General features: G+C 39.5%; 2 protein-coding genes across 4 annotated transcripts in view; both read left to right on the top strand.

Annotated features, from left to right (window-relative positions):
• Positions 1 to 61: 61 nt before the first annotated feature.
• Positions 62 to 2661, top strand: cep20 (centrosomal protein 20). Its single transcript, XM_058641000.1, has 4 exons — positions 62 to 169; positions 900 to 1097; positions 1332 to 1416; positions 2188 to 2661. The coding sequence occupies exons 1-4, from the start codon at positions 142 to 144 to the stop codon at positions 2315 to 2317; spliced, it is 441 nt and encodes a 146-aa protein (XP_058496983.1). The 5' UTR covers positions 62 to 141; the 3' UTR covers positions 2318 to 2661.
• Positions 2662 to 8722: 6061 nt separating this feature from the next.
• Positions 8723 to 25765, top strand: part of myh11a (myosin, heavy chain 11a, smooth muscle) — a 29674-nt gene continuing 12631 nt past the window's right edge. For 2 of the 3 annotated variants that reach the window (XM_058641467.1, XM_058641469.1), the window contains exons 1-8: positions 8723 to 8864; positions 12867 to 13231; positions 13771 to 13927; positions 18682 to 18709; positions 22431 to 22530; positions 22658 to 22684; positions 24948 to 25040; positions 25197 to 25260. In XM_058641467.1, coding sequence (XP_058497450.1) covers positions 12890 to 13231; positions 13771 to 13927; positions 18682 to 18709; positions 22431 to 22530; positions 22658 to 22684; positions 24948 to 25040; positions 25197 to 25260 — 811 coding nt within the window. In that variant the 5' untranslated portion in view covers positions 8723 to 8864; positions 12867 to 12889. The remainder of the gene's footprint in view (positions 8865 to 12866; positions 13232 to 13770; positions 13928 to 18681; positions 18710 to 22430; positions 22531 to 22657; positions 22685 to 24947; positions 25041 to 25196; positions 25261 to 25765) is intronic. The other variant, XM_058641468.1, reaches the window with a different exon arrangement.

Here is a 25765-nt window from a genome sequence, read left to right on the forward strand (position 1 = left end):
TCAAGGGCATCACTGCATAAAAGGACAAGACCTGCAGCCTCTTCATACAGTAAACATACCAGTTAGTTGTAGTTACTATACTCAGTCAGTAGATGGCAGAAGGTCCATGTGTCCGAGTGTCGTTTGTTTACACTTGTTGCAATGGCGACCACCTCTGAACTGAAATGTGGTAAGAGTGCAATGTTTCTTAATTATTTTGCTATACTATTTACTACAAGCCCAAATAAACAAACGAAAGACTACATAAATGCACATAAGATTCCAGAAGTATGAACCGTGTTATAGACAAAGGTTATCTTAACCGCAACGACAAGACGTCCTCGCTTGCGAGTCCCCATTCAAAAACCTGGTAATTCAACAATCCAGAGTACCATTTAAAGCGAGACAAACGTGGTTATTGAACAACTCACCGATTTCTTTGTTAGCAAACTCTACATTCAAACTCGGCACAGCTATAACCCGTCTGCAAAGCAGAAAAGTGTATGAAGTTGTGTCTTTCCCAGTTTCCAACTGTTAGCATTTGCTAGCTAACATTAGCTGATGTTCATGTCAGTTAGCTTGGTGATTTCTCGCCGGTATCGATTGTGGTGATTAATGAAACTCAATACTAAAAACAAATAAGCAACACATTTATGCCGAATTGCAGAAGGGTATATATCAATGCCACTATGACTATGGAACACGTTTGAAAATGTATACAACTTTGTTATTTGTTAAATAAAAATTAAATTCGCAAATTATTGAGTGGAGTATGGCGTATGTTTAGAAAAAGCTATTTAGGCAGGGTAAATAACTGAAGCAGCTGACCTAAAATAGAGAAGCTATCATTTGCTGTTATCATGAGTACAGTTAGACCACCATATGTTTATACAAATGAGGTGAATATGTGTGTGTTTTAGTGTTAAGGGATACGCTGGAGTCCCGCGGTGTGCTGGGCCAGCTGAAGGCTCGTATCCGGGCAGAAGTGTTCAGCGCCCTGGATGACCAGCGTGAACCTCGGCCACCGCTGTCACACGAAAACCTGATCATCAACGAGCTCATCCGGGAGTACCTGGACTTCAATAAGTACAAGTACACTACTTCAGTACTAACAGCAGGTGGGTGGAGATAAATATAAGTACAACCAGCGTTTTTATATGATCACAAACTTCTAATGCGCTGATGCAGTACGTACAAATGTATTGTTTACATTTACAGACTGTACACATGATTTCCAGTTAATTTTCGTACTTGGCTGTAATCCATTTTAAAAATCTGTAATATTGATTACAAAGCATTGCAAAACGTCTTCCAGTCACAGAGTGTACTTCTTGTACTGTTTGTGTTCTCAGAGTCAGGCCAGCCGGAAGCTCCCTTGGACAGACAGTTCTTGGCCAATGAGCTGAAAGTCATAGAAGATGCAAGCTCCAAATCTGTGTAAGACATAAAAAACAAGTTTGTGGGAAATAACTGTACAGTTTGCTGTCCAACACAGAACTTGGAAATGTATGGGACACTCTGATCTCTATCTTCATAGTTTAATTTTGAACTTTGCAGCCCCCAGTTTGTGTGATAAAGTCCACATTTCTCTTGCGGTCTCAGTTTAGTACACATGACTCAGCAGATGCACCCGGGATTGTAGCCTGACTCCTGTCACTTTTCAATCACATACCAGCATTGAAAATGGGCACTGAAATATTAATTAGCATTTAACCATTAAGACCAAGGCTCGATTCTGACCCAGATTCTCAGCCATCCCACATCACTGTGTCTGTAGAGTGCAACATTGAACATCCATCACATTTAAAACATCATGAAATGAGTTCACACAAAGCTGATTAAGCGTACCAGCTCCACATGACTGACTCTCTCTGCGTTTCTCAGTGTTTGGATCTCATGTGACGTGTGTGTGTGAGGTGTTTTACCTCACGACTGATGGAGTCAAGGTAGAAGCACAACAACTACATAAGCACGTGTGCAGTGACATAGCTGCATTAAGTTGGACTATGTTTGGAAAAACCCAAAAAGTGCTGGTGAAAACTTCAAAATGAAAAATAGTTTAACACAGTTCACGTTCAAGAACAGCTCCTGCTGTTTATGCATTACGCAGCTCCAGGTTCCTGGGCGAGTAATGCTATGTTAAAAAGACATATGAAGGTGAAAAGCTCTCCTACAAGTTCATTGTTTCCCTCACATTTTCTTTTCCAGACCTCTTCTCTACGGCTTAGTGTCCCACTTCCTGAACAGTAGTGATAATCGAGGGAAGGTGTTTCTGCGAGGTTCCTCTCTGCCAACTGGTCCCATTGCCAGTGATACTGGACCTGGACCTGATGCCTAAGACCTGACAGTGGACTGAATACTGGAATAGCTTGGACTTTAAATGCTATGACACTCCAGTATATAAAATTAACTAAAATGTTGCACCATGTTGTGGACTTCCACGTTGATGCAGTCTTACAGTAAGTACAGAAAGCATTTATGTATTTTTTCATGTTCATGTTTTGAATTTGATATCTAATGGATAATGGATTTTGGCTTTAGTCGTGGTGGCTCAATAGTTCACACAGATAGTTGAGGTTCCTTTTTTTGTCTTGTCTATTTAACTGTGAAATATTTTGGGTACTTGAATTTTGTCTTTGAATTGTTTTTTTTAAACAAAATAAATGTTTTGTATTTATGCAATACACTTGTTCAAAATCATCTGTAAGAGTAGTGTTGATGTTGGGTAACACAAGGTGGCAGTGTCACCACAGATAACTCTGGCTTGGTAGCCAGAGTAGTTTGCACACTTTTGTTTTTTATGTCCGTCACTGTCAGACCTTGTATCCACACTGTCAGAGTGCGATAGTAGACAGTGTGTGTAAGAAATGTAAACTTTCAGTTCTTTCAGTTGTTCCAAGGTAAATGCAGTACAGACCACAGCAAGTGCACTATAATTCCACTGTAACCACCAACAGGTTCTCACTACCACATTTTGCCAATACAAACTCATAACACATCCACAGTTGTGTGTAAGCACGCTGGTGCTGCATAACCTTCACTTATTTTCCTGTGTTTGTCTCAACATTTTGGCACTAATTGTTTAGTTCTGTGCGGTCAAACCCTGTGACTGCGTACCCTTTCCTTTGAGACAAACATAAACACACTGACTCGTGCTTCTTCACTCCTGTAACAGTCACATATCTCATGATTATTTAGATGCATGACATGTTTTTTTTCTCTAAATGTTTGCTGAGCTTTTGCTCGTCTCTGCCACCTTAGAGCTGAGGCTGAGAATTCCCCAATCACTGCCCTTATTTAGTCACAAGGCCACATACAGCCCAGTGTAATAATTAAATCATATTAACAAGGCCTCTTTCATTGATTTCAGCAGGTCATAAAGTAACATGTCATATTAAATAACAGCCACCACCACAAGCAGACCAGACCCCATACTGACACGTAAACATCTCCTGCAACAAGCCCATACTTTTTTGCATCTCACTTCCTGTCTCACCATTTAAGGGAACTTGACATTCTTATCTCACACTACTTCAAGGCCCAAGTTTCTGGAACCAATTATCTACTGATTCTGTGTTTCACCGCTTCGTCCACCTCTATCCTAATACATGTTTCAAGTATTTAGAGCTTTATCCCATTTCCACAACAAATAAAAAAATAAGAAAGAACCACACACACTGTAAAAATTTCAACAAGGAGCTACGTCTATCGATCTGTATTATTGCTGCCATGAAAACATATATACCCTTAAAGGGCTGTGGCCCTGAGATGCCAAGTTTATTGGCACCGTGTGAGCGCTCTCTTGAAAATGGCTATATAAGCGGAGGAAGTTGAACAATGGCATATGATTGCTGAGTTGGCAGTTCGCCTTGTAATCGGTAGAATTTCTCCTGCACAATATTAATTAGTTGTGTGTACAAGAGGCAGCTGTATAAATAGTATTTTTTAAAAGTAGCGGTCTTTTTGACTGCAGCAGAGTGGACTGACATTTGCCCCGGGCTCAAATTAGAAAGCAATGGCATTCCATGAGGGTCAAACATATCTATTAACATATTTTCTCTCTAATAGATGGCCATGTATGGACATGAGGGTAAGGAAAAACACTCAAATTAAATTTTTGTTTTAGAGATCTCTACAGTTTTATGTGTATAACACAATGTATGTGCAGAAGTATCAGCCACAGAGATGAGAAGTTCATAAATGTAATTCCTGCAGCGTCAGGTACTTGCTGAGTAAATTGAGTTTAAGGTGAGTTATGAAAAACACGTGTTCATGTGTAATTTCAAGTCTGTCTTTTTAATACAGATTACAACGTTCACTGAACATTCTCGTTTTTATTATTCATCACAAGTTTTATTGCTTTTAATATATTTTTGTAGTACAAATCCCAACTTCCCACAATCATGAACAAGGAAAACAAGATTCAAGATTTCTTTATTGTCATTTCTTGCGCACGACATACAAAAAAACAAGGCGATGTAAAACATAAAGAGTCCACTAATACCACTGACGCAGGGAGGGTCGTAGTTACACACTGAAATAGTGTCCATAAATACAGTATGTCCACACATTCAACAACAACAAAACGATGCATTTCCAGAACAAAAGCCATTTTAAACACAGACTTGCACCTTGATTTGCAATTGTGGTCAATCTGTCTTTTATAATGAATGAAATCAGAGAAAGATTCCTCATTTTTTTGCTCTAATTCTCTGCCTCATTTATCAGGCTACAAGATGCAGACTCTTTACCCAGTTCTGAAACTAATTCCTGAAATAACGGGCCCTGTGTCCATGCTTACTCTCTCTCTCTCTCTCTGCTCCCCTTGAATGAGTGTCTTGGCCAAAAATTTAGCACAAACTCATTTTGTTAGCACACTGACAGACAGTTCAGACTTCCACTGTCCTGTCTTCTCCTCTCATGGCTCACATTGTAGTCGAGACATTTTCACAGAGCTGTCATGGAGGAATAATCCTGTAAATACCTGCAGGGAACAAATCAGTGACTTGGAGTTTAGAGGCAACATGACATATAACCTGTGTTGTCCTCTGACAGTTGTTGTTGTTACCTTGCGGTTTGCTCTGTGATGCCAACCAGGAAGTAAGAATACATCGAATAACCACCAGGGGGTGATTCTACTGGTTGGAACAAGAACTCTGGGTATGGGTAAATAAGTCTGCTTCTTACTTGGTCTATAAATACAGTAGATGGATGGATGGATGTACTTGATCCCAGACTGGGTTCAGGCATAGAAAATAAGCACTGTGCATTAAACATCATCAACAATTATAACATAAGTAAACATTTTCCTGTGGAGTTAATGTAGACATGGTCAAGACGAACTCGTAAGGGTTCAAACCGAGCACCTGAATGAGGCATAAAGGTGATTTAAATGACATTGAACGTGGCATGGTTGCTGGTCTGAGTATTTCAGAAACTGCTGATCTACAGGGATGTTCACACTCAGTTTCTAGGGGTTACAGATAAGGTGCTTAAAAGAGAAGAGAGAGAGAGAGAGAGAGAAATGAGCAGCAGCAGAAAAAAAGTGCTTTATTGGTGCCAGCTATGCAGAAGACCATCACTGAACACCCAGCACTGCAATCCTTGAAACAGAAGATCACAGCAGGTGCCCCTCCTGCCACTTAATGAGGTTTCCTGTGTATATAAGTGGCTGGGGAGTGTATATACTATGACAAGGAATAGTACATTTGATGATGAAATCTGAAATATTACACTGATTACTTCCTAATTAAACAATTTATATTTAAAATTGTTCTAGGGGAGATACATGAGGAAAATATGAAGAGCCTCTGCCGTGGACTGATCAGCTATAAACCAGTTTTTCTGTCTCTGCTTTAAATTATAAGGGTTATTTCCATAGAAGCAACTTTGTTTGTTTGAACAATGCAATTGCTGCTGGACCATATTTAGTCACTGGGGCTCAGGGTGCTCGCCTGTGCTCGACTTTGATAGTAACACAGAGTGCTGGGGAGGATTCCGTCCAGACCCACGTTCCTTATATGGCACATACTGCAACCTCTCTGTTCAATGTATCTGCTGCCCTTCTCTCCTCTCTCCTCCTCCTCCTCCTCCTCTTCATTTTGTTCTTCATTAGCCTCCTCTGCGTTCCCTCTCACCCTGTCTCCCCTGAGTTTTTCAAGCTGGGTTACTCCTGTGTGAACGTCACGCCACATTCTATTCTGAGAATGAAAATAAAATAATTATGTTTAATTTGTGTACAATCACCAGATTGTATGAATTGTGCCTTTTGGATTTTGATACTATCAACTTCACCAAGAGATGTTGCTAAATCTTTCACACTGTACCTTAAATTGGTTACACTTAGTTTACAGGTCCGGTTTTTGGTTTGTCACCAAGTCTCCCTTTCTCCATTCTCTCCCCCTCTCGCTCCCTCTCTCACACACACACACACAGAGTCTGTGTCTCTGGCACAAAACAGAGCTAACTCTCTGCCGGCAGCTTGATTTACTGGTGCAAATAGAACGGTGTCCTTATATAGGAAGTTTCATCAGAACGGAGCTGGAAACAGGGATGGATGCAGCCAGAGAGCGATGGAGGAGGGTAGAGCTGTTTGCGATGGTGGAATGCGATATGTGTAGTGATAAAAGACACTTTGGTCGGATGTGCACACAGCAAGAAACATTCATTATGCACACTATTGTGAGTTATTTGTATAGTGTAGGGGGGGAACTCTCTTACAGTAACGGGAGATTCCAGTGCTGAGGGGAAAGCTTGTTTGCCTTATGAGGAGCGAACCATGATTGCATAATTCAACCTCACAAGGTGTGCAGCTGCCTTTTTAGTTAAGTTAACTTGGTTTTTTTCAGCCTTTTCTTTACCTGAGATGCTGTAAACCAAGTGATCCAGAGTACATCACCATAGATAAACACATGTATGTGAAATAATTGGGGTTAACAAAGTCACTGGCACAGCAAAGAACCATAATGAAACTTCATAAATGAAGTGATGAAACTCAGTGTTGGAGAGTAATGCATTACTCACTAATGTATTACTGCAATATCATTACTTTACTGTGTATGAAGTTGTGTAAGGGATTACAAATTAAGTTTTTTGTTGTTTAGAAGCTAACATAATAAGGTGTGTTCTCGGGGCAGCTTATAGCAGGTCACATTAGAAGAAAATAATATCAAGTGCATTCATTCAGTTTCACGCGAAACGTACTAGATGGTAATATAACATATTATTTTTTAAACAAAGTTAAAAAGTAAAGTAATACTACTTCTTTCAAATGAGAAATATGTAATAAATGACTCAACACTTATACCACAGCTGATAGATAGTTAAGAGTTGATTGATAGTTTTATTTCACAATGACAACACCTTTACATCTCATCACACATTTGAAAAGGAGCAGGTAGAAGTAAAAACTTAAATGTACCTATTACACACAATTCAATTTAGAGACTACTTTATCCCATCACCAAATATTTACATATTTACAGTATTTTACACAATGTTCTTAACATTCTCAGTACAACACAACAATACGTCTGGCTTTAAACACGACCATTTCCATCACTGTCCTGGATTAAACTGCTCTTCTTCATCCTTTAGACTGATTTATGTTTTTACTCTGCTTTAATTCATCTGGGGATTAAGCAACAGTAGTGGTAGAGTGGAGGGTTGTGAGTTCAATTCTGGGCTCTGCTTGTCTACATGTGTCCTTGAGCAAGACACTTAATAACCCCCACATGGCTCCTGATGGCTATGCAGCATGAAAAATGCGCGGCACATACATGCGCTGCATGAAAGTGTGAGTCATTGGGTGTAACTGTATATAACAGTTACATGTATAATATAAATACAGACTATTTATCATTAATTATCAGACCTTCCCAGAGAGGATATTTCTGGCCTGTCACTGTAAGGACGGCTTGTGCACGCTGACTCAGTCAGTGTCACGCTGCTCTGGCCGACCTGTGCTCAGCTGTACGGGCCTTTCTCACTGCCAGCATTTTTAACCATGTGGTTCATACAAAACTGTCTAATAATGACATGCACTCACCGGCCACTTTATTAGGTACACCTGTTCAACAACCTTTAAATGCAAATGTCTTCTCAGCCAATTACATGGCAGCAGCTCAGAAGTGGTGACAACCTTCTGAACTTCAAAATGAGCATCAAAATGAAAAAGAAACACTCGTCTGGTCTGTCAATTTCAGAAACTGCTAAATCATTATAATGTAAGTACCTTTCTTCATTTTACTGTGTTTTTAATCAATCCTCTCTAATCACTCAACAGTTTTAAAAAAAATATAGACTTAACCGATTTTGGTCACCGGTGATTTCAACTGAATTATTGTGGAATATTTTAGGTTTTACCATTATTGTACGTAAATATTTTGTATTCATTTTATTTGTATTATACTACATTCTGTATAATCCTTTACCTTTTAATCCCATTATCTCTTTTGTTTTATTCAATCTAGTCATTTCTTTAATATTCTTTGAAACAATTTGTTTTCGACTGTATTTTTGTATGTTGATTTCTTTCAACTCTCTTCTGTTTAAATGTGTCTCTAACTTTGTTTACGGAAAGTGATTAATGAATAGAATTGTCAGTTGTCTTAATTTGCTGCTGTGTGTGTGTGCTGCGCATGCCCACTGCCTCCTGCGCAGCCAGGCAGATGCTGGAGGAGGAGGAGGAGGAGGAGGAGGGAGGGTCCGCTGGTGCAGCTCCACCCAGGCGCCCAGTGTGCAGTTTAAATGGTAAGGCTGTCAAGTGGACAGGGGGTCATTTGGACTGTTCGTTTTTGGAGTACATCTCGTCGACGTCGGCCGCTCCAAAGCCAAACTTTCCAAACCCAAAGTTTTCCCCTGAAAGTCCCATTTCTTCACAGGATGTAAGTATGTCTGTGTTGTTGTTTTTTCTGCGTTTACTCCGTGGGTTTGCTGGAAGTGCAGTGATGCTGTGGTGCACTTGTTAGTCCTCATCACTTTCACTGAGTGTTCACTTTTATTCCGTCCGTCTGACGAGCAGAACGGTTTGTGACTGTACCTCTTTTTTCTTGTTGAATGTATAAATGAGAATGTATAAGGAAAAAAACAACCAATATTAATTTTGTGTCTGGACTGTGAGTCATTATTTAGAAAGTTCTAGCGCTAAGTTGACAAGTTCTTACTGTTAACTGCGTCACTTTTTAGGGTAACCTTGGGGACGACGACGACATTTTGGGTCTTAATGTGTAAAGTACGTGTTGTTTGGCAAAATGACAATGCAAATTCTCGCTTTTTATATATAGCACGCTATTAAAATGTAAAATATTAAATATTAAATGCACAATATATTGTAATTATGCTATGCAAAAAGTCTTACCACCAGCTTTGTCGTTTTTATGTTTGTCTTATTTTTTTTTTTAGCAAACTACACATGTGCACATACATACACATGTCAATGCAATGCACAAATCTGTCTTAACAGTCGTTTTTCCGCAGCAAATATTTGTTTGACATTTCAAATACAGTAGTAGGTCAAACACAGGTTTTACCAATAACATTAATTAGGCAGGTTTGAGAGACGTCCAGGGTAGTGCTATTGTTCAAGTGTAAGGGTAGACCACACTAAATACTTGACACACACTAAAAAGTATTTTAAAACTCAATTCTGTATTCTCTTAATGTGTTCATTAAAGTGGTTGAGAAATACTTATACGGTATGGTCATTAGAGCATTGCTAAAACAGCAAATCTCTCAGTTCTCTACATGTAAACATAACAATAAAAAAATGTATAGATAAATCATTAAAGTAGGTATCAACAGTAGAACATACTCCAACAGCTTTACACAGAATAGGAAATAACATATTGGAATGTAACTGATTAACCATATACTTTTATACATGTATTAAGGTGCGCAAGGCAGTCAACTGTTTATAAACTCTATTAATGACTGTATTGTGGACACACTGCAGTTGTACAGTAGTAATGAAGTTAAGGGAAGTTCAAGTGAGGTTTGGATATCTGCAGAGGAACCGGCAGTGGAGATCAGGGAGTTTCCTGTTTTCCGTATATGGTCATATAAAGAGACATGTCCACCAAAGTGGTGATCATTGTGAGAAGTGGTTTATACACATGACAAGAAAAATACAACAGTTATGACAGACAGACAGACAGACAGACAGACGACTTAGTCTCATTTAACTTGACACTGACCTCTGCAGTTGATAAAGCAGACGTCAATGATTGCTCATCGAACCATGAACAGATGCCAAAACACAATGTCTTAAACACTAAACTCTGGCTGAGCTTTTTTTAACATCAATGTGTCTCTGACAGAGCAGCGAGTCCCGTAGCTACTAAGAATTGAGTGCACGGGCACACAGTGCAGTTGCTGGCATGTTTTCTGAGCAAAACCATTCCCAATATGGGACGAATCAAAGTGTTGTCATAAGTCTATTTTGGTCAGCATGATTTGATTATTTTAATACTCTGGTCCTAATAATCTCATGGGGCATGAAACTCGATATGTGCCATGGTTATTAACAAAATGAAAACAGGAGGAATAATTATGTGAAACAGCTCGGAGAGGAAATGAGGCCCTGCAGGTCATCATGTTGTCTCCAAAGTGACATGTTCATCCACTTCCATGTTATTGTCCTTTACCATTTAGACATCATAAGTGTTGTACTCAGTTTTACTTGGTGTTGTGTGTATAGGTACAGTGGTCATCATATAATAATGATCTGAAAAGTGATACTGATGTAGCTTGATGGTTTTGTTCTAAAGTGGTCATTTCCAGAGACTGGGACAGGACCACCAGCCTTTTACATATGATTTATTAAATAATATCTGCAAAACAACCGTTTATCTCACAGCCTATCATTGTCATCTTTAAAATTGGGTCCCCATTTAAAAAAAACCCCAAAAACATTTGTAAACACCGCTCTAAAGGAAGCAGGTCAGTGAGTGTGTGTCCCTGTGTTGTGAGTCAGAATTAATCTTTTTAGTGTGATGCCTGTGACCACCTCACCCCCCCCACCACCCTAAATTTCCAGTATATGACTGTCATCTTTTCCTGTCAACCCCATTTCAGACACCAGAGTACAGACCTGTGTTGACACGGGGGTCAAAGGTAGAGGGGGGTGATGAGGAGGACCTTCACTAGCAGCTCTTATTCTAACAAGGGGGGGGGGGGGGATGGGGGGGGGGGGGTGGTCAGGAAAGGTTTACTTTTATCTGCTGTCATATCTGGCCATCAAAGTATCAGCTGGTCCCTTCCTCATTTCCTCCCTGGAATGCTTGTTTCACTGGACTCCACCAGCTTTGCAGTTTTTGGCAAATGGCAAGTCTCTGTTTCCGGGTCCTCTTGTAGTCTCTGTGGGGGTTTGGTTTGGCTGGTCCTTTGGGTGCACTTTTATAGTTTCTCAGGAGGCTCACTGGCTTTTTTACATAGTTCCCACTCTATTAAACTGTGTGCCAGGACAGGGGAGACTCAGCAGTTCAGAGGCCGATCCACGTCATAACATTTTTATAGTTTTATTAGACTGAGTGGACCAGTGTAGTTTAGTTGCTGATTGAGGGACATGGTGATTTATTTGCTACCATGCTGCATATTCCTGTTTGATTATTCCCCACTGCCCCACTGAGTCCCAGACACTTGTTCATATTTTGGCCAATGGCTTTAAAAATGAATGCCACCAGGAGCCAGTGTGAAGCATGGCTTTTAAAGCTCTGGGCCTCCTCAGTCCCTCTGCCTCACTGTTATCATATCGAAGTAAACGACAAAGCCAACAAGAGACATACTATTCCCTATATGGGCTTTGTTTGGAAGTTCTCTTGCCTTGCTGTTTAGGTCTACAGAAAAGAGTCCTGCTCCAGACAAGGGGTCCATATATGGTCATCACAGCACGAGACTAAGCCTCCCTGCACACACACACACACACACACACACACGCAGGGATAGGAAGATGTAGAGGGAATGGATGTTGTCAATTAAGCATCGTTTTAGTAGGACTAGGACTATATGGCAGTGAGCATTAGAGGTGCAGGGATGCTGCAGGTGAAGTGGCTGACATCTTTATTCCTAGGTTAGCTAATATCAGTTTACCAGGCTCAATATTTCTATCTAATTGAGGGAGCTATTTGTTTGTGTGTTTCCCTGGTGGGGTGTGTGGGGTTAAGAGGAAGTGAAGGCCTGTGAGAAGAAGTGCACTCTGGGACTCCCCAGTGGATGAAACACATTAACCCTTTGAGGCAAAACCAGATGCAGGGGAAAAGTTTTGGAGCCTATGTCTCTTCTAACTATGGAGAGTCATCCTTTGCTGTCATGTTTCTGACTAAACATCTTGAGGAAACTATCGAAGTGCAATTATTCTGCCAAATATTGCAATTGCAATCACATTTTAATAGATCATTTTACAATCATGCTTCACTTTAATAGTCACTGCATTATACATTTAGAATGTGATAGAGCGTAGGGTCTTGTGCATCCTACATTTCAGCCTTTATGATTTGCAAATGGGTTGTTTCAAACTGCAATTTCCATTTGAAAATGATTCATCATTCATTCCTAGCAATGTTGATATTAAACTGTGCACAAAAGGTGGATTTTTAAAGCAGATCAGATGTAGATTGCCAACCAATAGCAGGTGACAGGGATCACCACCAGTAGATGTTGGACACACATATCCTTTTATTCTCATAAACCTGTGTGCACAAATTGTTGTCTTTTAATCTAAAATAAAATATTTAAAGTCCATTAGTAGTACTGTACAACTTCATGAATTTTTTTCCCCTTCTTGCCTTCCTTTGTTCCCATTTCCCTATGTTCCACCCTTCATTACTTCCTTACTCCCTTCTTACTTCCTTTCTTGGTTACTCATCCACCTCATTTGTCCCCTTCAACAGTTGGCCCTCCACCTTAAACCAAGATGTCCAAGAAGGCCCCAAGTGAGGATGAGAAATTCCTCTATGTTGACAAAGACCTCCTGAACAGCCCCATGGCACAGGCCGACTGGTCGGCCAAGAAGCTGGTGTGGATCCCATCGGAGAAGCATGGCTTCGAGGCAGCGAGCATCAAGGAGGAGCGTGGTGACGAGGTGTTGGTAGAGCTGGCCGACAGCGCCAAGAAACTGACTGTCAACAAGGATGACATCCAGAAGATGAACCCTCCCAAGTTCAGCAAGGTGGAGGACATGGCGGAGCTCACCTGCTTGAACGAGGCCTCAGTGCTGCACAATATCCGCGAGAGATACTTCTCTGGCCTTATTTATGTAAGTTTACACCAAAAACATAAGAACACTGACTGAATCATTCACTCAAATCCAAACATTAACTACACAGGTGGCTCTAGGACATAAACTCAATCCTGATATAATCATAATTCTGAAATAGTTATTATACCTTTTTAAAGGGATAGTTCAGTTTTGCTTTTTAAAGCACTGCTGCCTCCATCAGTAAATTCAAATATGTTATCTTATGATTTCATTGTTTGAAATCCTTCATTCAAATGTATTTAGGTTATGCAAAGTTACCAAATAAGGCAGCAGTAGACAAGCAACTCCTGTGTTCCCTCAAGCTAAAAATGTGATTGATTTTCCCAATGGTCTTTGGTGCAGGAGAGTGAGTGCTTTTCCTAACTTCAGATCCAGCTGGAAAAGCCGATCTAATGGTTACATAAAACAGCAAAAAAAAAACTATTCCTATAAATACTAATTCATGTTCATTAGTAGATTTTTCCTACATTTCCACCTGTATAAATGCTTTTTACAAACCAATGACTCTTCTTCTTTCTCGTAATCTCTTTCCTCAGACGTACTCTGGCCTGTTCTGCGTGGTGGTGAACCCCTATAAAATGCTGCCCATCTACTCCGAGAAGATCATTGACATGTACAAAGGAAAGAAAAGACACGAAGTGCCCCCTCATATCTACTCCATCACTGACAACGCCTACAGAAACATGATGCAAGGTAGGACTTTTAATTGTTCTCAGGTTCCCTCTGTGACGTGGGGTGGATCAGAAAATGAATTGTCAACATTATGTATTTCTTTATTTTCTTCACTTCGTGGCTGCAAGTATTTGTCTACCCCAGTGCTTGCTGTGATCAAATGACTGAATCAACCTGACACAACGAAGCGACACAAGAGTTTGTGTAGAACTCAGACAGTACGTGACATTAATGAAAATCCAGATAGTGTGTTAGCCACACTAAAATCAGACTTTCAGTCAAATTATTAAAGCATGTCTAGTATGTTCAACTGGACTCACACTGCTTTGACCCATAAATGATTGAAGGCATTTATACACAGAAGAAGAAGAAGAAGAATACAACAGTGAGAAAAACAAAATCCAGACCAGTGCATAATTCAGAAATAATGATTTGAAGTTAATAGATGATTTAAAGACAGGTAATAGCACTCTGTGCAGCTAAAGTTGTTTTATTCTGTGACGTAATTGGTTATCCAGAAAGTGCCTAATACTGATAAACTGAAAGGAGACATATCACCACCTAGTAGTAGAGGTGGACATACTTCATGCTGACTGTTATGCCTAAAACATGATAATGCAAAGCAAGTGAGCTGTCAGAGGTTTTCAAGTGATGATTGTCGAAATTGAAGTGTTGCAAGCTTTAAGAGTGCATTGTTGGGGGAGCTGTGGTGTCAGCTGTCAAATGTGGAGTTTTTCTCTCTCGTGATGACAGCGCACAGCTTTTTTAGCTCCGTCATGTTCACAGAGTCGTTGATAAAAACCACAAATTGCTTAGTGTTGTCAGTTTCAGATCAGCAGAAGTGTGTTTGTTCTTATGTGCAGTCCAAAATGTTATTTATGCAAGTGTAAAAAAGGTTTAACAAAGTGATTAAATCTAAAAGCAGAACTTTACGGACAGCTGTCGAGTCAGTGTCTCATGGAGGTGGCGATAGTGCAATGTGGCCGCAGCAAAGTCATGCTTATAGTAAATCAAGGGTGTCAAACTCTTGCACAGCATTTTTCAACTCGAGGTAATGTTTGAGCAAGCATCAAAGTAGAACAACATGTTTAATTTTTAAATAATAAACTTATATCTATAAAATCTATTTATTTCAGAAATAATTTTAATACAAAACTATAGTCTTTTTTCGTACAGAAAAGCTAAACTACATATTTCTAATGGAAAGACAAAAACAAGCCAAATTAAAACAGGTTTTTTTATACATTTTAGTTTTGGCCCGTGACCACTCCCAATTTATAAAAATTGGCCTGCAATGGATTTGAGTTTGACACCCCTGTAGTAAATGGTGCTCAGCTAACCCTATACAATGGTATGACTTCAGAGCGGCTGCTTTCCCATAGAATCTCTTTCTTGTGCGTCCAAGGAGTCATGCCCACTGGACTCAATGTTGACGTGAGGACGTCCTCTCAGAGGACTTGACATCTGGATTAAGAGATGGGTGGAGGCCAGTGAAACATTTCCTGTTATAGCCATAAACCCCCCACCCCCTTCCCATGTAAATCTTCCAGCTCTTTTTATTTTCCATTAAGTCAATGTAAATGAGAGTTTTGCTGAGACAAAAAAAAAGAAAAAAGAATGAAACAGGATGTTTGGACACAACTTGAAGGGATTGTTAGGAAGTAGTTGTTCAGCAGGCTCAAGAAAAAGTACCATGCCATGGCTGCAGAGTGAGAGAGAGAGAGATTTAGAACAGATGACATGAAATGACGAGGATGCTGTAAATACCAGCTAAATTAACAGTGGTTAAGCTGAAGGTTTTAAAAGCATAAAGATGCATCAATCCCAAATCTATGATAACATTTTGCAGGAGGAAATATTTGTTGATCCCTTTTATTACAAAATAAGTTTAAAAACAAGAAATAATAAGCTGCAATAAGCTGTAACTGACTATTGATAAGCCACTTATAAGCCCTTACAAGGTGCTTCAAAACACAAATAAGAATAAGAATTATGGAGTTAACACTCCATGAAGACTTATTCGAATTCATAATGTATGCAAAACTTTTCTAGTTCTAAAAGTTTTCTAGTTTCCAAAAACATTTGCATTCAAATTAGATTTTTGACATAAATAAAGTCCACACACTGATAGATACAGCAGAATAATTTGGATTTGAACTATAATTAATGTGACTTTAATATTTTGACTATTCAATAATTTTGTATATCCTTATAGCTCAAATAATGTTTCAGTCACTTACAGTCCTTTCTATCAAGATGCTTAATTATTTTGCATTTGTCTCATATAAAACACTGGATACATACATGTACATTGCCCCTACTGTACCCAAGATACTAATATTGTCACTTCCTGTTAGTTGTCACCTGAAGGATTTATGCAAGTGCATTTACATAATGAAAGCAACAGTAATATTTATTTTTATTTTTAATACATTAGAATACTAATACAAAGTAATTTGATTATGACTGTTGTTGAAGAGATGTATAATCTGACAGGTGTAATCTGGCAGCTCTGTCTGATCATGTGAAAAGAAAACAAATGCATACATTTGGATTTCAGTGGTTTACGGTCTATGATTACGTAGTCTAATGCTTAATGCTCTGATTCTTACTTGAGGAAAGCAGCTGTCCCTAAAATGTGTACATTGGAGGATTTCACTAGGCTGTCACAGGAAATGACTGTATTTTTATGACCACAGCAATGTTGTGTAAACACGGGGTCATAAGTAAACAAGAAGAGCCAGGATTGAGCGGTGTTTTTGGAGGCTGTTTGGATTGCTCTTCTCCGGCACGCCGTCAGCTGCAACTTCAAGACCAGACTCTGTTAATAAGAAAATCCACACACTTGTTTTCACCTGGGACACTGTGTGCACAAGACAGAGTGTGTTTTTATTTGGGACTAAACAAGACAGACGTTTGCTGTGGTTCATGATATATGAAAAGACAGCTGGTATTTTACCTCAGGGACCACCCAATCGGCTTCAAGATTTAAACGATGGCTTCAAGCTGCTGTGCGAGTACAGCAAAGGGAGCAGCAGCGAGGGCAGTGACTGCACATTTAGTCATTTAGCTGCACAATTAATCGCATAATCAAAATCACAATAAGGCCATTATAAACGTGGCTGGCTGGGAACTGTTATTGTTGATGCATTAGAGGGATTTCCCATGAAGTCTTGAGTGATTAATAATGCAGCGTGTTTTACACACAGTGATGTGGAACAGTTTGCTTGTTTGAGTGGAAGTTGTGCAAGTCCAGATAACTCTTCTACGGTTTGAGGCATTTTCCGTGCAGTCTTGGCTGAGATTTCATCCCCTCACACTTTGATGTCCCTGAGATAAAAATGTGAAACTCCCAAATGGAGTTTTCTGTCCCCAGCAGCAAGCGGTCAGTTCTCCCAGTGTATGAAATACGATTTGGGAGCATTTTAGATCCCTATCATGGCATTTTTGTCAAATATCACTGTGTAAGACCACTTAGAATTAAATGTAATGCCAACTACATAACCATAACAGTTTAAAGGGCAAAAATGGAACAAAAATACATTGAAATGTATCCCGTAGTGTGAGTAAATCACTATCTAGTCCATGAATAGTAACATTGAGGGAGGTCCAGCAGTAGTGACTGTTTCATCTGCCTGTTTGTACTAATTTTCGTTCGAGTGGAGATATTTTATATACAAACTGCTCTATGATTTGTGAATAGGCTAGTCAGTTAGTGTAGCCCTGGCAGACAGTGCTGTAGTGGGCATCTGTAGAAGGAAGCAGGGGGCTGGAGTTGTGTCTACGTAGGATGCCCACCTGGCTTTGTCTAACTCAGGCTTTGCAGAAGATTAATACCTATTTCAAGGGAGCATTAAAAGCCTTCGTCATGTGAATTTCAAGGGCAATTTCACAAATTACATGTCATTACATGTGCCTCAATTAGGACATGAGAATGAAGATTGGGAATTTGTGTGTGTGTGTATACTTGTATTATAATTATTCTGCAGGACATTTTCTGGCGTAAACATTGACCTTTTCAGGACCAGTAGTCCTAAGGTTAGGGTTAGGAACAACGCTTTGTTTCAGCTGTCCAAATGAAAAGGAGTCATTGCAGTGTCCTTAAAAGGATAGCTGTGTTAATGTGTCTGTGTGTTAGTGTGTGTGTGTGTGTGTGTATATGTGTCTTTTTCTCACACTGTATCATGTCTGCAGCAGTGCGGCTTTAAGATGTCATTTACTGAGAGCTTTCATGTCGGAAACTGACTGCAAAGTTGTCTTTTCATTCAGCAGTACTCTGCTCTCCGCCCAGGATATGGTTACAAAATAGCCGTACATGGACTTTTTCTCTCCAGGAGTATTTTTGGAGACAATATAATGACTCATTGCTCAGCACATTCAGAATTGATTTTTGTATGGTTAGAAATCAGAATGGTTTTTGTTTTTTTGGGGGGGTTTCTTTAGGCACTAGGGAGCTTTTGCAAACTAACTTTGAACTCGGTCCCAGCTGGTGTCTTAAGACTTACATCACAGTGATCTTTTTTTCATCTTAATAGGGTTTAATGTGCTGTTTTACATTCCTGTACATACAACATGTCCTCAGGCCAAACACAAAGAGGCAATGTAAGCCCCATGTAGTAAAAAAAAAACATGTATTGTACTATAAGTTCTTTGGATTACCTCCTAATGCCTTTGGTTTTGTAAACAGTTGTGACTCTTACTTACAGACTGTATATTCACGGACTGAGTTGTCACACAAGTTGTCTAACACTGCAAAATGTTTTTGTCTTCCATAGATCGTGAGGACCAGTCCATTCTCTGCACGTAAGTGAACAGCTGATACATCCCATCTGTCTTCCCACTGTCACATTCATGTTTGAAGGCTGTGTGTGTGCATTGTGCTCATGTGGAAGAACAGTTACATAATGCTCGTATAAACACAGAGGTAAACTAATCAGATGGACTCGACTGGTCTTCACAATTTGTAACGGCAAGCTATAAATCATTGTTTAACAGATGATTCTTTTTTTATTTTGTGAGGATGTTGGTGAACGGTTACGTTGGCATGTCGCGTTTTTGCGCTGTGTAATTGTGTTGTGTTTAAATGTCCAGCTGAATGTGTTCATGCTTTCACAGCGCTCCCTTGGGCCGTGGCCTTGCTTTCCTCACAGACTCTCTGTCAGGAAGTTTGCCCTGCATCCTGATGGGAGATACAGATTAGCTCTCCAAATGTTTGGGCTCCGTTCTGATTGTTTGTTTGTTTCAAGCTTATTCTTCAGAACTTTGACTGGGCGATTGAACGTCCAGGGACAAATGGCCTCCTTTTGTTAGGCAATACCAGCCCGATCTTTGAACTACTTTGAAGTAAATTTTCATTTAGAGATGTATGTTGTAATGGCCTTGTAGGTTGTGCATTACTGCTTCTTTCCAATGTCAAATACTGTATACTGTATTCCACTGAGTTACAGTATGTTCAACAAAAACTCTGGTAAATCAATCAAGAGAGAGCATGTAAGCTTTGAGATGATGCATAGATATATATCACATCACCATAATCCAGCACAGACATTAATGTTGCAGTGACAAGAGTTTCTACAAGTGAATACAAAGAAATTAAAAAGACCTGGAACCTATGGAACATCAATATTTGTCCATTTGGCTGACTATAATCATTGTAAATTGGCTGATAAACATAAAACAGTAAGAGGAGGATAATGAAGGTCACTTTGAGTTGATAAAAAGGAAATCAAGGAAATGAGAGGAAGGGCTTCCTCTTCAAGACTCGTTTTATTCTAAATGCCCTATTTTTAGAAAAGTGTGTGGCAAAACTTACTTACTGAGTCTCCTTCCATGAACTGTGATACAGTTGAGTTAATACAAACTCTTGCTTCTCTCTTTAAGAGATCTGATACGGCCAGGCTCAGCCTCAGCAGGACTCTGGGTCCTTATAAGGCAGAAATGTTTCTGGTGCGATACATGGAATGTCATGTATGACATTCGCCCCCCTGTGTGTGTGTGTGTGTGTGTGTGTGTGTATGTAGGTGGGTGTGTGTTGTGGACTTTGTCAGTATTGTTTTTATAGCAGTTCATCAGCAGAGACCTTGCATCTTCACAGTGTGACCTTTAAGCTAAATATTTGCTAATTTGTTGTTTTAACCTCCTGGAAATATATATTAAAAAATATTGTGACCAAAGTCCCACCCCTTCACATTTGGTATCATTGAAAAGCCCTAAATGTCCTCTGTAGATCTGGATTTTGTGGGCCAGTAATGAATGTTGCTCAAGGTGATGCCAAGGCCATTTTAATATCCTGGCACTATGGAATAAGATTGGTGGACTTCATAGTATGTATTCCAAACAAGGCACAACTTCACATAATCAAGAGATACCTAGAGGATAGGAAAACACTCAAATACTGCAAAAAATATTTGCAGTATTTCAAAAACGTTGTCAAACCTTTCACAAGACTAATGTGAAAGACTAATGTGAAACATTGAATTGTTTATGAATATTATATTGACATACTGACAACCCCATGTGACGTTCATTATGCAGCTTGAGACCAGGACAGTGTTTCTAAAAGAAGAAAGTTACCAAGTGAGACAGTACTGCAAATTAATTAATTGACTAAGATTTTATATAGAGTTTATTCTTGTGATTACTATCAGCGACTATATTCCTCAGAACTCCCATGGGAAATAGCTGGTAGCTTACTTAGATCCATTCTCGAGATGTTGACATTTCATCCCGGCAAGGTCACCAGTTTCCTTTTTCCAGTTTGCATTGCTTGTGTGTGAAAAACTGAACTTTGGATTGAATGATGAGGCAGGATGTTGCTGAAGAGAGCAGATGCATTGTCTGATGAGTGCTTGAATGTGCCTTAATGGAGGAGGAGGAATCCTGTCTGTCTCTTATATCTTTGTCCTTGTAATGCATCACTCGATGTGTGGGAAACACAAATTGTCATGTGGAGCTGATAGGTATAATGATTGTTTTGTGAACTAATTTGGTCAATATTATTTAAATGTTATTTTTAAATAAATTATATGAACATTTTTTCCAAAAACAGAAGTAAAATAAAACTGGAAATGATTACCTTAGCCACTGTCCTTTCAAATAACCCTGTGAACACGTGCAGAGGGAAGGCGGTCATGCAGGTTAGGAGCATTTGATAGAACATCTGACGGAATTAACTGTATTCTGCACTTAAAGCTGCCTACAGTAGAGCTCTGGATGTCATGCATCCATATCAGACCTGAACTAGATGGCGTAATTAGATTCCTCTTAGAGCTGCCAAGCTCTGACAGAAAGAGCATCCCATTCCTTTTATGGACCCTGTCTGAGGATGCTTCTGCTCACTGCACTGTCAGCTCTGGGATCATTCAACTTTCTGTCTGTCTAAAGTGTCTGTGATCGTTTTCCTGGAAAGAAAGCCTGTGTTCTGGCTTCTGTTTGGAAATGTTTGAGTTAAAACTCTTTCAGATGTCTGACGAGTGTCAGGGCATATGTCGTATAACTCTTAACAATAATCTTGTAAATGTCTACTTTTTCTCCCGGCTACATTAACACTGACACCATGACAGCAGGCTATGAGGGGATGAGTTTAAAGGACTAAATCAATATTTCCATTGTTGTTGTTGTAGTGCAGGGAGATTAGAGAGATTACTGTCATGTCTGTGTGGTCAATATTAATGTTTATGGCTTAGCATACTGGAAACAGTTGGAAACACTTTTAGCTGTCTCACTTTACGAAGACGACTATAAATGATGTCAGCTTGGTCAGTTATATTCCATTTTGAGGAAAATAGACATTAAAGCATAACATATTATATTAGTGGACACTTATTGATGATTGACAGCTGGTATCGTCCATTAGGAGTCCGGTCTTATTGCACATCTGATGGCTTCAGTTCCTATTGCAAATAGAAAACTGTGTCCATTTTTATATGGTTGCATATTATACACACCCTCTTTCTCAATCTCTTGTTCTTACTCTCATAAACTATTCCTTGTCAAAGTGAAATCTTTAAAACAAAAGAAGTACAAGACTTCCTGGAGCCAAAGACAAGTGTCCAATTAACCTCTGTGTGTTTTTGGACTGAGGGAGGAATCCGGAGTACCCAGAGAAACCCACACACACACACGGGGAAAACATGCAGAAATGCCCTTGTTCCGACCGGGTCATGACCCGGGTCTTTTTTCCGTGTGATCCCTCTATGAAGAAATATTAAATCGAAAAAGAATGACAGCAATAAATTAAACAATTCAAAAACATGTCTCATAAGTAAGACATCCTATAAACTACATCAAACAACCCAAATATGTAGGAGACGGTCATAAGGTCAGTGAGTAATGTACATGGTGAATAATAACATAATGCTATGTGTCAGGTGTTATCTCTGCTGCACATGATTTCCATTGAGTTAAGCTGGTTTGTTGAACTGCGAACAGAGAAACCTGTCAGATCTGATAAAATTCTTATTCTCGCTGGCATATTTTCATACTCTTTTCATTTTCTTTCTTTTTTTTCCCTTCCCTTCTCTAGTGGGGAGTCTGGTGCTGGGAAGACAGAGAACACCAAGAAGGTCATCCAGTATCTGGCTGTCGTGGCCTCCTCACACAAAGGCAAAAAGGACAGCAGTGCTGTAAGTGTCCATGTCAACTGTCCGTGTTTGTATTCAAAGTTAGGATGTGCCAACCAGTTCCCTCACTCTTCCATATATGCAGTATCTGCCCAGTTTAATCCTGTATATTGCCATTTCCTCCAAATAGCAACAATCAGGAGCACAGTTTGCCTACGTGAGTAAAGGGGAATGCCTAGCGTGTGTTTTTGTGTGGTGTTTGTGTGTGTGTGTCCCTTCATTAGGTTAGAAAAATGCATGAAGATGACTTCCCTAAAAAACATTTTATTTTTTATTTGTAATGATTTTTGTCTTCGAACAAAGGTCAGGATCCCTGTTAAATAGCAGATGTTTCCCCGAATGTTTGTAATTTCTGTATCTTTACCCGACCAGAACTGATTTAGACTGCATGACCATCATCATCATCATCGTCGTAGAACTGACTCGCAATCACTTTTTCAACCTGTAAAATGCTGTAAAATGAGTTGTATACTCGTGAACAGGTTTACCGTGTTGACTTTTGTGTCTTCTGTCTTCTTACGAACACCCTTTCACTGCCAGTGGAGACACGGCTGAAACCTCCCTGGCAGTGACAGGGTCTCTCACAGATCAACGAGCACAGTGTGAGCATGCCCATCTCCTGTTGTGGTCTCTCAAACACCAAACTCCCCCCTCTCCTCCTCTTCTCCTCATCCTCCCACCTGCCCAGTAGCCCTGACGGGGGGCACTGACTGTCTTGTGTTGTGACGTTTATTGGACCTTGTTGTTTGCACGGTGTGGTATTTCTAAAAGAGAATTTGTTGTTTCTTAACTGGGCTGAAAACGAGCTCAGACGCCATCTTTAAGCCTAGATCAATGTAGAGTATGGATGACTCTTGACTAGATGTCGATGGTTTGTGGTGTTGGTCTGATGTTGATATAGGTACTAGGTTAAATAGACACTTTCTTTTGGATCCAATTTAATGTTTTTTTTTACTTTATCCTGTCCTCTAAATGACCTCAAGGTTCCCAGTGACCTTGTCAGAACAAAAATAGCACTGGCTTGATCTCTTTCCTCTGCTCTTACGTTCTCTCTCCTCCTCAGGCACTGCTTTGACTTTGAAAACAGAATCTCAAAGAAAGAGAGTCGCTCCTCTTGCTGTTGCTTTTTTTCCTTTCTTTAGTGCTCTATTTGTCTGTCTCTGTTCTTTCCTTTCTTTTTCCAGTGACTTAAATAACAAAAGGACAACCCTCTCTCTGCTTTGCCAACCCTGAACTGCACCTCGTCATCTGGTCTGTATCTTTCTAGTTTCACCATAATCTTTGAAAAAACTAAAACCCTAAATATTTTTGACAAATTGTGTAGGTAAAATGAGAGGCCAAGGATAAAATATACAATAGTCATACTTCAAACATAACAGCATAACAAAAGACATTTTAAATGTTTTGAACAGTACTATCCAATAAGTGTCAAAGTAATCTTTGTTGATTACAGACCAGGCTTTGTTTGACATGTCTTTCAAAAGACCTATTATCTTTCTTCATTGTTGTCTTCTCACAGTGCCGAATTAAGTCACAGTATGGTATGATATGATATGATAAAGCGGAACAATTTGTGTAAATATGTGTCTGACAAAGAGACAATACAGTAATACATACAGTATTTACATAGATCAATTTCACACAATGGTTACTAACCAAAAAAAGAAATAAGCTGAGCTCCAGGGCTTATTTCTGCCTCATCTTTGATCTCATTAAATCTCAGCTTTAACATTGAGTTGCACTTGGCCTCCCCTCATGGCTTTAGCTCGTTTACAGTGATAGCTGCAGGGATTGTTTTTAAAGTTAGGGAGGAGGTAAGGTAGAGGTCTGCAGCAGCACCTGACCTTGTTGCCAGGCTGACACAAACCCCTTTGATCAGGTGGATTAGCTCAACGCTAAGCGACAGACTGTCTGCCTCAGTTACTGACCGTCGCCCCGCTCGACCCACTGCTTTACAGGCTCTGCAGTCATGCTGGAAGCAAATCACATCTCCACAAGCTTGATTGTGAAGTCCAAAAGACTATGTCATCATTATTCAGAGGTTTTGTTACGACAACGTTACTTTGATGCCTCGTGTGGAATCGTCAGTTCTGTTCTGCAGCTTCTCCTTTGTTGAACAATGTCTCACAAAAGGTAACGGGGTCTGTGCTCTAGAATTTAATGAAGCAACTCAAAGTAAATGAGTAGAGACTATATTATATTGTTGCAGCTGAGTATACATTTAATAATTGATTACTAAGGAGCTAATTAGGTCCCTTATCTTGTTATTTTTTGTCATTTATTTGGTCTTTGGAGATGGTATTCTGGTAAAACTTCCCTTAATCCTGTCCACTTGTAACTCACCAAACACCATCCACTGCACCCCACCTCCAGAAACCAATAAAAGTAATGTTTGTGTGTATCCTTGCTTTTATCACTAGGGGGAGCTGGAGAAACAGCTCCTGCAGGCCAACCCCATCCTGGAAGCCTTCGGAAATGCCAAGACCATCAAAAATGACAACTCCTCTAGATTTGTGAGTTTGCCATCTGTATGTGTTTTGGTTGTCATGGTTTCTGGTATGTTATGATTTCTCACAGGTCGTGCATATCTGTCAACGTTTCTCCAGTTTTTGTTGATATGTGCATGTATCCCCTCCACCCTGTAACATCATTCTTCATCCTTCTGACAGGGAAAATTCATTCGTATTAACTTTGATGTGACTGGCTACATTGTTGGAGCCAATATTGAGACATGTATCCTTTCATTTATTTTGTGGTTTTTGACATGTTGATTTATTTCTGACTCCACAAAAACCACAGTTTATTTGACTACAGTTACACTGTTTCACAGTTACCTTTTTAACATTGCTATTGTTATTAAAAAAACCAACATTGAAGCTTTGATTTAGTGCCACATCTTAACCCATCTGGTGTTTGTTATATCTTAAAATTTAGTGGTTGTTGCTGCATCAGTGGCCCATTAATATTACATTTTACTATTGCAGAAATTGTCTTACCAAGGGAATACATCAACCCTAACATTAAAACACAGTGAATATCTGTGACCCATTTTTATCCCATCAGTAATGTGATTTTAAACTCATTTTGTAGGTCTGTTTGGTTTGTTTATATTAATAAAAAAGAAAGAAATGCATGTATCTGCCACAACAGTAAAACCAGTTGCGATGTTTTAATACAGCTGATAGATGGATGTATGTTTTGATAGGTAATTTAATTACCATGTTTGTTTTTTTTCCTG

The sequence above is a fragment of the Solea solea genome, chromosome 10 (assembly GCF_958295425.1).
Source record: "Solea solea chromosome 10, fSolSol10.1, whole genome shotgun sequence".
Classification (NCBI taxonomy): domain Eukaryota; kingdom Metazoa; phylum Chordata; class Actinopteri; order Pleuronectiformes; family Soleidae; genus Solea; species Solea solea.